General features: G+C 41.5%; 1 protein-coding gene across 5 annotated transcripts in view; it reads right to left on the reverse strand.

Moving 5' to 3' along the window:
- Positions 1–337: 337 nt before the first annotated feature.
- Positions 338–13,941, reverse strand: part of PELI1 (pellino E3 ubiquitin protein ligase 1) — a 45,313-nt gene continuing 31,709 nt past the window's right edge. For all 5 annotated transcript variants that reach the window (XM_065682231.1, XM_065682232.1, XM_065682230.1 and 2 more), the window contains 6 exons: positions 9,146–9,290; positions 7,919–8,048; positions 6,235–6,336; positions 4,040–4,237; positions 3,741–3,929; positions 338–2,802 (listed from right to left, as the gene is read on the reverse strand). In XM_065682231.1, the coding sequence (XP_065538303.1) occupies positions 2,236–2,802; positions 3,741–3,929; positions 4,040–4,237; positions 6,235–6,336; positions 7,919–8,048; positions 9,146–9,290 (1,331 nt within the window). In that variant the 3' untranslated portion in view covers positions 338–2,235. The remainder of the gene's footprint in view (positions 2,803–3,740; positions 3,930–4,039; positions 4,238–6,234; positions 6,337–7,918; positions 8,049–9,145; positions 9,291–13,941) is intronic.

The following is a 13,941-nucleotide window of genomic DNA, read 5'->3' on the forward strand; positions in this document are numbered from 1 at the left end:
GATACTGTGGAAGATGGAACCAAGAGTTCTCGCCGTTTTCGAAGAGCCATTTCAAGGTTATGCTTACATTTCATTATTTGTAGCTATTGGTGGAAGAGATCATTTAACCGCATCTTTTGAACGACAATCTTGCCTCTGTTAAAGCAGAGTTAAATATAAAACAGGACACATCTGAAAGGAGCCATTCAAATCCATGACCAGGAGAACATGCAAGCTCTTTGCAGTTGCTTTTCTGTGATCTTAATCCACACGTGCAGAAGAGACGCATGAGAGCAGAAGGGCCATCTCCAGCCACTTTTCCCACCTCTTGGAAACAAAGCAACAGACAAATCCCAGATTTTCTGTTTTTGAAAAGTGTTTACTCACGTAGTTTGAATAAATTAATTTGCAAATAAAAATTAAACTACAGTATACTATAGTTTGAATAAAATGATTAGAACAACTACAATACAGGGATTTCTTGCTGCATAAGTTTCATTACTTAATGCATATAATCTGGAAAAATGTCAAAATCAGTTATATTTCTGTGGACAGGGAGTAACAGCAGTTACTTGTACATGACAGCTAACTGAACTTATAATACAGGTTTCCTGACACATGCATTTCCTGAGTGAACCAAACAATATATATAATTTCCTTTTAGAAATGGAGAAACAATTGACAAAGTAAATAATTCCTGACATCTAAGCAACATAGGTCTCTCTTTAAACCAAGAAAACTTTAGAATAGCTTCGAAAGGAAAACTTAAAGCTATGCTATAAAGTACAGAAATTTGCTACTGCCAATTATACAGTACGTATGTTGAGAAAAGAATAAAGTATGAAGCTGGCCATGAAAAAAGCTCAACTCAATCCTAAAAAGGTCAGGTTGTGTATTTGCCATGAAGCACGGTGGGTTAGCAGCAAAGCTGGATGTAGTGCACTGGCCGTCTCTGGTGGATAAAGAGGGAAAGGATGGGTAGGGAGAGCAGAGAGAGACTTACCAGAGCCCACTGCAGTGGACCTTACCAATGCATCACACACTGAAGTTTGTGAGTCCAGTCCAGTCCCAGCTCAAGCTCTCCCCTAACAGATTGCCAACTGAGACAGGACGCACAAGGATGCAGGCGCGCATCCCTTGGGTACCAGGCTTCAACTTTGTTCCATGTGTGGCCGAGAATGAGTATTTGCACCTCGCAACAAGGTAAAGGCAAGCACATGAAGCCTGTGGCTCCTGTATCTGACTGACAAGCCTGTGACAAGCTGGGACTGTGGCTGATTGACAAATTGCTCCCTGCTCCCCCCACATGTGCACGTGTGCATCCACCTCTCCCCTCACCCCCTGCCCCAAACAGCAAGGAACAAAATGAGCCTCATCTTCCAGGTTTGTTCATGTTTAACATTGGAAAACCCCTCACGAACATCACTAATGCTAAATAAAGAGATGTGTTAGCATGAAGGGAGAAAAAAATCCTTAATCTAGACTAAGTTGCATATTCAAAGAGACTGGTAAATACTTCTCCTCCTAACCAGATCTTAAGTACAGTCCTACCTACCAAAAAGACATTTCAAGAAGTCCTCCTTAACTACCTTTCAACATGGTTAAAGCACACCTTTATGCCGTCATCATTTGCATTAGCTTTGTTTAAAAAGCATTTTAACTACTCTAAGAACTCAGTATTTTAGATTAAAAGATTTTTCTACTGTTTCCATCTCATGTTCTTCTCCATCCAGAACTACTCTACACATCCAGTTGCCGGATGTAACACACTATGGCCATGCTACTCTCTAAACATTCTACGTATTTGCAATAATAAAGATAAATAGAAAAGAGTTAATATACACGTTATATTTTACAACGGTTGCATCCAAGCTGTAAACTAATGTTCTTTGAACTATTTACCCTCCATATACAAAAAGAATGAAACAACTTTCAAACACTGTGGGCATGTGATTCAAAAATCATTAAACGGAAGGCATTGAAGTTCACTCTACAACACCCCTGTGACCTCTTCAGAAGCAGTTATCAACCAAAAAAAGATCTCCCTCTTCTCCCCCCCCCCCCGCCATTTCTTCCATTTCCAGACTTTTCTCAATAGAGAGGGATTTAGCCACTGTGACCAAAAAAAAAAACCCAACCCCAAATTCTTCATCTTAATGCAAACCAGCAAAGCCCAGAGAATATGAAAAACAGTTGGTTTAAAAATCAGGATTTCTTAGCTTATCAAGTTTACTGCAGTCCTTGGAAACACGTGTGTTAGTCGAGAGGTCCTTGGAAAATGAGTCTGATGTAGCCTTGCTCACCAGCCAGCTGATGTGCACAGAACGGACAGGCTGCGTGAAAAGTGTGAGTACCGTGAGGAAGAGGAATTTGGGACCAATATGCAGTTGTCTTTTCTGAGCACACGTGCCCACATGGGCTGAACGCATGAGTTGGAGGTCCTGCATCCACATAAAATCCCGCCTCACATCCAAGCCACAGAGGCACGTAGGGGCCGACCGAGCGGCACATGGGACACTCGCGATCCTTGCCGTCTCTCTCCTCTTTGTTTCCCCAGTTGTGATAGCCGTGGACGTGGCCACAGTTCAGGTACACCCACGGCTGTTTTTCGTCTACTACATCTTTTCTCTTCATGCTGGGAAACGCCAAGGTGTTAAACCCCACAGGACACTGGGGCCTGGCTGCATTTATTTCCTGTCTTAGGGCCTCCAGGTGCTTGACAGTAGGAGTGCGTGAAAGCCCTTCCGCAGTGCGCCAGAGCAGTGTTGCTCCACACAGGTCAATCAGAGAGCCATCTTGGAGCTGGTTCGTTTCATTCTCAACCTTGTGATGGACAAAGAGAAGGAGAGGTGTTACCTGAGGAGTACCATAAGGCACTTTCATAACGCGAGTCTGCCAGACAAAAAGTTTCAAGCAGCTCTTGACTGTCCTGTACAAGATGCCTATAGAAGAGCCCAGTGGCAGCTTCTCTCTGCCCTCTTTTGAAAAGACAACAAACCAAAGCTTCTTAAGAAGGGATTAATGTGTATCTTAAAAAAGTAAGGCAAGCAAAGCTTCTCTCCAACCTTAACTTCTCTCAACTCTATCCCTACAGCAGTCCCAACTATGTTACTTGAAATGCATCAAGGAGGGGTAGCACAAGTCTTCAGTCCTCCATCACATTCTGGACTGTTCTTCCTTCAAACCCATCTTTCCACATGGCCTTCCTCTCCTCCAGAAAAAGTCAGCTGTTAGCATTTCCAGTTAAATGTATCACTTAAGTGTTCATGTAGTGTTTCTTTTTGCTAACAGATCCCAAATCCAAGCAATTATCTCCTGGTAATGCTGGCAATGCTTTGGTAACAAGGGGAACACTTGGAATGCCAAGGTGGAAAGGGGTATCCAGGTATATAGGCACATGTCAATAAAATTGTGATTATTCTTTATTATTCTATAGAAAGTGGGAAACCTGAAAAGCATGAACTCAAGAGGAAGAATCAGGAAAATACTCTTTAAACATATGCATGACTGTGACAGTTTGCAAAGAGCACAGTAGACTGGCAACTCAACTTAGGAAAGCAGTCTAGAGTTGAGGAGAGATCTGCAATTAAGTACTAGTTTGCAGACAAAACATCAGTTATTCAGGTTGAGCAAGACACTTTCATGTAAGAAGTCAGTGTAATTACAGAGGTGACATCTGCAACGAATGAGGCAGATCCCAGGCTTTACCCCTTATAGCTGTACCCTTTCTGAACAGGGGTTGCACAAAACACCACTCTTACCATTTTTCCCCTCTGCTGAGCTGATCTGGTTTCACGGAGGCTGAACACATTCCCACACACAGATATCTCTCTCCACACCCCTGGCTTGGAGTCTTCTGTAAATCCATTACGAGGATGCATAACAAGAACTCCATTTGTGGTTAGTCCATCCATTTGCCCATCTGATGTCTTCCACTTCGCGGCTTTCTCCTAGGAGAAATTACATCAATGAAGACTTTTAATTCAGCTGAAGTGGAGCTATGAATTAGTTTAAAAATAAGCCTCCACTGAACATGGGGGTAAAAAGAGAGTTCCCTTACCCCAAGAAAGATGTTTTTTGAGGAGTCAAATCCTGCAGCATATATCCTTGCTGTAAAAGGAGGGTTACGTTCACAGATGATTCTGCAGGCAAACCTTGATATAGTGCTCTGCACAGACTGCGTATCTGAGTTACTCTGACTCCCAGGAACTGTATCTGTTACTACGAAGTCTATAGGGCTTTCTGTTGAGCGACCAATCTGGAAAGGGATTAAAGAAACCAAACATAAACCAAAATGTTTAGAAGCTTGCTTTTAAGTCTAGGAATATTCAAGTTCAAAACATTTAAAAGTGACCAAGAAAAAAAATGCAGTTTAAAGGATTCCCCTCCACCAATCTTAATTCACGTTTCTAAAGCCTAATCTGAATCTAAGTGTTATTCCACCTCCATGTGACCAAAGCTATTTTGAAGGCTGAGTACAGCCAACTGAAGGAAGGGGAAATAAAATGATGTAATTAAGTCAATTCTGAGACAGCCTCCCATTGAAGGCCTTCTCATCAGAAAGGTTACACTCAGGTCAGCTGGACCAGCTGCAGCAGCAGTACCAAAACAGCTAGAAACAGCAGTTAGATGAAAAGAGGTGTGATACTCAGTCACTCAGAATGCCCAGAACACTCTGAACAATGCCAGACTGTGAGGTGTGGATGTAGGAAGATTAGATTACATGAGCTGACTCTCCAGCTCTAGTGGGGCACTAAGGAGCAGCAAATCTGTCAGGAAAGACCAGGTCCAAGATGTTTGTGGTGGAGAGGGGTTACATTAATATGCACAGAATACAACCAGAACGCAACACTTGACTACAATCACATTTTTTCTAGTAGCTATGCCCTCTTTTCTGGCTGCATGGAAGAATGACTTTCGCAGTCCAACACAACTGGCCTGGGTTTGATAGAACTACATGGGTTTCATTGCTGCTCCAGTCAACTCATGTTGTCCTTTTCCTTATAAAGTAGGAAGAGAAGTTACATCCCTCTCCCAAACATTAACGTAGCCAGGTTTAAAGCCCACTACCTTTCTCACACTTCCAGAGCTCTCAGCCTCTCCTAAAATAGCTGGTCACATTAAGACTGATTAACTGCTGGGCAGGAGACCCAAAAGCCTGAGGTGCTTTTTGGGGAAGGCTGGACAGTTTTCATGAGACTGAAACTGCTTTGTCAGAATGTATTTTTCTATTGCTCCTTAGTCAGGATAACCCATCAGTACACAGGGACTGCCACTGGCAATTTTAGAGCAGCATACATGCCACAGCATGCCTGAAGAGAGAACACTCACACAAACATAGCTTATGCTGCACTTAGGTCATTACAGCCCTTCTGCTCTGTTGTAGGTACTCGCAGTTGCAGAGCAGCTTCCTCCACCACTTTCCAACACCTCCCATCTCCTTAGATCCTGCAGTGGTGTCACAGCTGAATGCTGTGACAGCAAAACTCCTTGCCATAATTTAGTGACAACAACAAGAAAATCAATGCAAGATCAGTCCGGGAATCAGAAGGAACAAAGCTCACACAAAGAAACCCTAAAACAAAACCCTTCCTTTTGAGAAAAACAGGAAACAATTGTAAGATATGAGCATGCACCACAGCTGCAGATGTGTCTGTGGTTCCTTCTCATGCGTACAGGAACTGCAGCAAAGTTGCTATGAACTGCCAGCACATCAGAATTGGGCCTCCTCTTGCCACATTTCCCAGCACTTTAGACTTATTTCTGGGTTTGCTTAAAGGAGTTAGGGGTACTTTTCATATTGTGAGTTGTGTCAAAAGCTTTCCTGTCTTTTCACACTGTATTTCTTCTACCCTGTCTCCAACTGGCTAATCCCAAATCCCTTCATAAATGCCAGAAGCAAAGTTCCAAGTGCTTGAAGAGAATTGTGCTCTTTATTCTTCATGTTGCAAGGAGGGACTAGGAGACAGGTTATGTGACTTGTAGGCTGGCAATCAAAGGCAGAACCATAATCTCATGCATTAGTCACAAAAAAACCCCAACTTTCACCTCTGACCAAGCCTAAAAGAGATGCTCAGATATACAGCCTTGTTCATGTGATGGCCTGGGAATGAACAGTGAGATGTTTCCTAATAGTAAAGTGCAGAAAGTGACACATGCAAACTTTGGGGTCTGAGGGAAAAGGCATACAGAGAGGATGTCTTGTTAGACACCACCACAAGTGAGAATACATTTATATATACTTCCTTTACATACCTGGAACATATCTGTGTTGCTGTCATGTGTATATTCAACTACTACTGTCTGGGCCCGAGACAAAGTGTAAGATATGCTGTGTTGGTCCTTATTACTTATTGCCTGTGGAAAAAAATACCAAATACTGTTGAACCAATGAACAATAACCCTACTGAATACAACAGCAAAGCAGACAATATATATATATACAACCAAGCTCCTGTTCTGCTCAATCACTGCATTAAGACAGATGGTTGTTATGACACACCTGTAGTTAAACTCCACAAAAGCCAGTCCTGGCCATTAAAAAAAGGTGAAGGATTGATTCAGCAACAGACCAAACTGGTCTCTTCACCACATGCTGCAATAAAATACACCTAGCCGAGACATATTATTAGTCATGCTTCGTGTTAAAGCAACACTGGCCTTAACACAAAAAAACAACCGAGTGTGAAGGCTAAAACTGAGTATCATGGCCTCCCCAGCCTGAATTTCAAAAGCAAAGTGAGGACAAAAAAAACCCTGAGGGACTTCATTCTAAAATCAGGATCTGAGTTCATACCAAAATCAGTGATTAATAACAAGATATATAGACAAATAACATAAGTAGTAGTGGTAAGCCAGGGAAAATGGAGAAACTCAGCACAGGCTGCAGAAGTTGCAGCAAAGTAGTCTAGGTTTCAGCTAGTCTAGATTTTCATTCTGCAACTACCCCCTGGGAACTGAACAAATACTCTTCTAAAAGTGCTTCTAAATACCACTTACTTGAAGGCCATAAAGAGTTAGTAAAAATAAATGTTCTTCCCACAGATCTATAGATTTAATTCTATTACAAGAATTTTGGTTAAGAAAAATGCTTTTGATTTCAGAATACTTTATGCCATTCCCTGAATTTAGGGATCAATAATATTCTTAAGTGTTAAGGTAGTTAGGGAGTCAAACTTAACACTACTGTATTTGGTTAAGGGCCTTGACACTGGTGATCTCTAAACAACCACTAAGCATTCCCAAATTCCATTGGTTTTAGTAGAAATGTTCCATTTGTTGTTGAACATGATTGCACATACACTTGAATCACCACAACACAGAAGTATTTCACGGTAATACTTTAGCTATAATATATTAGTTTTGACATGAAATACAATTCAACTTCAGGACCTAAGCCCTTCCTTTACTGCTTCATAAGGGGAACTCTGAAACTGATTACAAGCACTATAAACCATGCCCTGCAAAAACCACCTGTCCTCATCCCTGGGGAACTCCCCATTGGATGGAGTAGCAAGTGCACACAGAGCTTTGGCAAAGGATCATTTAAAAGTGAGCTTCACGTGAGGTGAAGTTAGCCCTAAAGCATGAGGGAGAGCGAAAACAGGAAGTCTAGACCAGATGTCTGCAGTGAGTTTGGAAGGAAAACAAAACAGAAAGTGTTTTACATGACTGGCCCGTGCCCTGAACATTCGTGTTTCAAAAATAAACATTTTTCTTTCTGGACACGGCAAGGATTGGGCATTAGTTTTGTTTTGCTGAACAGTTCCTTGCTAGCCCTGATGGGTACCAAGAAAACCTTGGATAAACATGAACTATGCTTTTCACAGCCAGAGCTTCATGCTTTTTACACCACTTCATCTCAGCATAACAGCACTGACTTCACTCAACTTAGACAGCACCAGGAGAAATGATATTTAACTGGACAAATTGAGCTTACCTTTGCTGCTTGAGGGGTACAGGCAATATGCACAGTGCTAGGTTTCACCCCATTTGCCTTGGGCCTTTTAAATAAGGCAAACCTACTTTTTCTTCTTCCTCTATCTCCATTTGGGAGAGACCCATTGTACCTATCAAAAAAGCACAGAAAAAGAACTAAGTCCATCTTCCTGTATTGCTTAGATTCCCGTGAGATATACATGAGAACTTTCATTCTAAGACAACTAATTAGTATGATATTAATAATTACAGGTTTCCCATCAGTCACATTTAAATCTGAGAACTGATAAAACACCACACTGAAACATGCCCAAAGGATTACAGCATGTACACACAAAGCTTGTAGGGCAAGGAATGCTACCCACATCAATCTCAAAGCTACTATTGACAAGTGAAAGACTCTGGTCCCAAAGATGAGAACAAGTATGGTTATATGCCTATCTGCTTATCAGCTGCTTTCTGTCTAAATGGCATCATGCTGTAAATGAAAGATTCTCCATACTCACCAACCCTGGTGGAGAGGTAGTATTTTAGAGAATTTTGATTGAAATCAAGACCCATAAGAAACAGATGTGCTGTCCTCTGAGACTCCAATTTAATCCATTAGAAAACCCTCAGAGCCTCACTTTGAACATGTCAACATAAAGAGGCCAGCTGGCAAACTTCCTTTAGTAACATCTTCTGTTTGAACCTAGATATCCTAGTCAGCTACTACAGCTTTTAGGAAGAAAATATAAATAAAACTCCTTTTTATTTTACTTAAAGTCCTAGGGAACCTCTCCTTCCGCATACTCACATTAGTCATCTGTCTCAGCCCAGCCTGGAACCAGCTGGGAAGGCCTTCACAAATTGGCTGCCTTTGTCACAAAAACACTTACGTGCAATGAACACAAGACCTGAAAACCAGCTTACATCTACTCAGGTCCTACCTGCATGCTCACACTGTCACAAAACCATACGCACACTGCAATGCAATTTTGCAATGTATAACGCCTGGCTGCCACTGAAAAAGTCAGCCTTCCTTCCACTCCCCTCCTTACATGAGTTCAGCTACTGAAGAAAAGCTAATCAGCTTCACTATTCAGTTGCACGCTCACTAGATACACTGCAAAAGAGGGAGTTCAAGTGGTAGGTTGTGGGACCATCTCACAGCAATCTGCATTTTACCTGCTGGAAGTGCACCCTGAAATCCTACCTTCATTCTCGCTTCCAATCAAGACACACTTACCCTAATACGATCAATTCACCATATTTCACTGGTGCTTTTGATGGATGATTTTCTTGATCAGGAGAAAACATGAGCTTAGCTAATGACTTCTTCTCAAATTTCAGATCTCTGATCAAGAGTTGTGGCTCACTTTGTTCATTATTTCCTGTAAAAAAGAAGGATAAAATTAAATGTAAGAGAAAAGACTCAAATCCCTCAGTTACACAAACCTACGCACCCGATACAGTACAATATTTTGTGTTTTCTATATTTTGGTTATGCCTGAAATAATTTTAAAAGCATACATATAAATCCACAATCAAGGCTGAATTGCTTAGAACTACCAGATCACAAAAAGCACAAGTGCAGTTAGAAATTTACGGTATAGAATCATAGAATAGTTAGGGTTGGAAAGGACCTCAAGATCATCCTGTTCCAACCCCCCTGCCACAGGCAGGGACACCTCACACTAAACCATCCCACCCAAGGCTTCATCCAACCTGGCCTTGAACACCACCAGGGATGGAGCACTCACAACCTCCCTGGGCAACCCATTCCAGTGCCTCACCACCCTAACAGGAAAGAATTTCCTCCTTATATCCAATCTAAACTTCCCCTGTTTAAGTTTAAACCCATTACCCCTTGTCTTGTTAAAGCATCCACAGTTGTCTTCCTTCATGCTGGTTTTTAGTATAAATGGTATATTGCCATTTAGAATGTTTGGTTCAACCAGCTAACAAGAAGCAGAGCCAGAGAGGGATTAAATTTAAAGAAAACAACAAAGCAAGACCAGTCCATTGGCCATAGAAGCATCTGATTCAGAGCTTTAAGAAACTTCTGGATTTGCAGATGGATGGAAGTTGTGTGACAATTCGATACAGTCTATCATACCAATTTGAGGTGTGTAATGTGACCTTTCATGTTTAACTATATTTCCTGAAGGAATTCCACATAATTCTTAATGAAAACAGTCTCTTGAAGTGCAATTTTTTGTCATGCTTCTACTCCAAGAAACAGTTCACACTAGGACTTTTTACAGCTTCTCATTAACAACATTTCCAGACACCTCTGGCCTACCCAACCCATCACAATGTACACAGGCAGAGCACTTGCTCAATAAAGACCAAAGCTGATGCTAGCCAGTTTGAGGTTTTCTTGAACAGAAATAAGAACATTCCCTTGGTACTTCCAGGTAAGTTTCACACCAGCTCAAAGAAGGTATTAAGCTTTTATAGTACTGATGGTTAATGTTCTGCCTTCTGTGCAAATACACACTGTGGACTACATGTCTTGAATCCTATCATCAACTCTGTGACTACAATGCTTTATCTCCATTTTCTTCTACCTCAACTAGACCATAGATACTAGCCAAAAAGATACCAACATGCACATTTTACCTACCCCCATCTTATGTTCTAACAACAGAAATGGATGTGGCGGTGCTTGACGACCTGCTCGCATTCATTCAGAAGCCAATGTGAAGACCCCTCTACTGACCTGATCTACACCCTCTCCCGATCCTCTTTGCTCCTTCAGAGAAGCTTGGCTTTCCACATCTCAATCTATCTATTTCTTACTCAGCATGGATTTGTTGATTCCCCACCTGCAATCAGCTCACAGTGCTCTCTGAAAATGCAGTATGCTCCTTCATGTTTTCTTACATGCCATCCCATATATGTGGGAGGGCTTCACATAAACACGTGCAAAGACATCTTGCTGTCCTACAGACTTTTGCTGTGATGCCTGCAGAACACAGCCAAGGGGGCTATATCAAAACCTTTCTTTTTGTTTTCAGTTGTCATTATTTTCCAAATCTCTTCCCCTTTGTTCTCAAGTGGGTACTGTGGATTTCACAGTGCTTCAAACAAGAAGTTAACTGAAGACTGTCTCTGTGGTTAGCACACATATGACATTATCACAACGGTCTCCTGACCCACTGCTAAATGTATGAGCATGTTGTAGTAGACTCAATCTGCACAACACCATTGTGAAGTGTCTGTCCTGTCGACACAACAGTTACACCAATGTTTTTGTTACATAGGAAGCAGTGTGCATTTTCACTGGGCACTATCCTCGTTCAAGCCTTAGGGTATCCATCATTTAGCTGGTGCAGAAAGTGCCTGAGACTGATCCAACAACCCCCATCGGTCACAGAGGAGAGAGCAAAGCAGTATAGTTTGCTCCAAAGCATTTCTAGATTGCTGACCCAAGGGTAGCAGTAACTTAACTGGGATGGTGAGGGTTCTTAGTGGTGTAGTTTGAGCCCAAGGTGTTTTCATTCTTTAAATTTTTCACTCTAAAATGAAGAATTTAAAGCAAGCTTATCATATGAAACTGTGACTTCAAATTCCTATCATGCCAGTAAGTCGTAACACATCAAAGTGGAGATTATCCCTGATAAATGCAGCCCCACTACACTGTGGTTACCATTCTAATGTTTGCTATGGCCACCTCTGGTCTTCCTTCCCTTCTGGCATCACAACCCCACCTTGTAGTACCACACCAGCAATTTCCTGACACCATGTGCCTGTGAAGCCTATGAACTTCAGCATTTCCCATTTTTTCTTCATTTTAAAATAATCTTCTTGCATCATAGTTGCTTATACACTTATTATGTATCTTCTAAAAACAGCTCCTCGTGTTTTCATCTCCTCCCCAAATGATTAACCTATTCCCTACTTGAATACTGATCTCCTCAGCAGCCTCCCCTGCAATTCAGTCTTCTCCACATACAACTAATTTTGTCTTGGCCATTGCATTTTGCATGCAATGCTTCACATTTCTTTGCTAGAAGAAATCTTTTCGGTTGTCTTTTGAATTGACATTAAACAATTCGGAAGAAATACTGATATGAAATCTACAGCACCACCCATTAGGAAATGTTACAGGACCAGGAAATACCATGACAGGGTACAAAAAGATTTGAATAGTATCCACCTAACACTGTGGTGTTTGTAACACCTCCCTCATTCATTTAGAGAAGGTGGGAAGGCAAGCATTAAAAATAACTTTTAACTTTTGCCATTAGTACAAGAAAAAGTTTGGTGTAACTTCTCCTCTGTTCACCCAAAAGAACAACTTCATGGAAAGCTGAGAAAATACATGTCCCAGTCACAGCCTGCTTCTGACTCTCATTAGAAGTAATTCTACAGGAACAGTTAAAGGAGACTCTGCTTTAAAGAGTTACCTGACCAGGTGGCCACTAACCTCTGAAGAGATAACTGAGCAGAAACCATAAGAGGGGCAAACAGTTCCAAGTGACAGGCTTCAGCAATGCAAGAAGGCAACTAGAAAATCTTAGTATAAGGAAAAGTGTCCAACGTCTAACTCCCCCTTAACGCACGTCTTGTTTCATGTTTAATGAAATCCAGCCAAGTTTATTTTGGGACCAGCACATATGATGGAAACTTACTACTTGTTTGATTTAAGGAAGGTTCAAGAGTTAAGAAATCTAGAGCTATCCTTAGTAAAACATCTTGCTTGTAAATTTTCAAAAGCATGGCTTGAATACTTGAACTTGATTTTTTTTAATATATCTCAGAACATTTATGAACTGCACACACCACTTTCACAGCTCCTAACACACAGTTAACTTCAGCCCAAGCACATACCAAATTCAGCACCCCGCAAAAACAACCTAATCAGTGCAATGCACATGCTACTTCTCACCCACTATGATCTGCCTGATATGCTGTCCCCCAAAGGAAGACTTATTTCAGTCCCAGAAATAACAAAGATTAATTATATTCTTCCAATGAGGCTTCACTGGAGCAGGCTCTGAACAACAGACTGTTCTAAACTCCTCCAAGAACCACCTTCAACTCTAATAAGAAGTAAGCTGTTAATGACAAGATCCCGACCCATTCAACATTCTTCCAAATCACACAACAGTGCCAAATTTCAGGTCAAGATCTTTGCTTCTGCTACAGAGAAGAGACCAAAGCCCCAGAACCTCTGCTTGTGACTGCTTTCAGTCTCAAAAATAGGCAACTGCAACAAGAACTCATTTATAAACATTCTTGAACAGTTCCTCTTGAAATGGGAGAAAGCTCAGTGAAGCTAACCTGCACAATACTGTGTGTCACAGTTGCGTTATCATGGAATGACTGGATTGGAAGGGACCTTAAAGCTCATCCAGTTTCTACCCCCTGACACAGGCACTGACACCTTCCATCAGACCAGGTTGCTCAAAGCCCCATCCAGCCTGGCCTTGGACACTTCCCAGGGATGGGACTCTGACCCACAACTACGCTGGGGAGAAGAGGTGACATCTAAACCAAAAAAAAAAGTATTTAATATTTGTTTAGGAATGGAAATCCAGTTTCTTAAAAGCCTTCTTGTTCTTCAATATTCACTTGAGTCACAGAAGGCAAAAGACTGCTATGGCAGAAAGCAAGCTACATATTTCTGATCGCATCTTGAATTCAACCATTCAAGATGAATAGAAGAAAAGAAGGAAAAGCCGTATCAATGTACTCCCTCCTGTCACATTCAAACACTAGAGTCTGAACATAGAGGCAGACTATTCTCCAGGAAAACCTCACAAACCACGCTTCAGAGTAGATGGAAGAGTTCAAGAGTCTGCCCACTTTTGCTGAACATGCCATTTTCAGTGAGGGACAGAGAGGGAATCAATTTTGGTTGGTTTTGAAATACCATCTTTAGCTTAACAGCCACCCTCAAGTTTTCAGCTGCCTTTTTGGCTCTTGAGAATCAGACACAACTAGTCTTTGGTGGCTTCTACAGAAAATCTTCAGGTCTTGTTTGCGCTAAGGCACAGCACCTTGTGAGTGAGCTCACTATTCAGTAGATCAAGC

Source organism: Lathamus discolor, chromosome 5, assembly GCF_037157495.1.
Source record: "Lathamus discolor isolate bLatDis1 chromosome 5, bLatDis1.hap1, whole genome shotgun sequence".
NCBI lineage: Eukaryota > Metazoa > Chordata > Aves > Psittaciformes > Psittacidae > Lathamus > Lathamus discolor.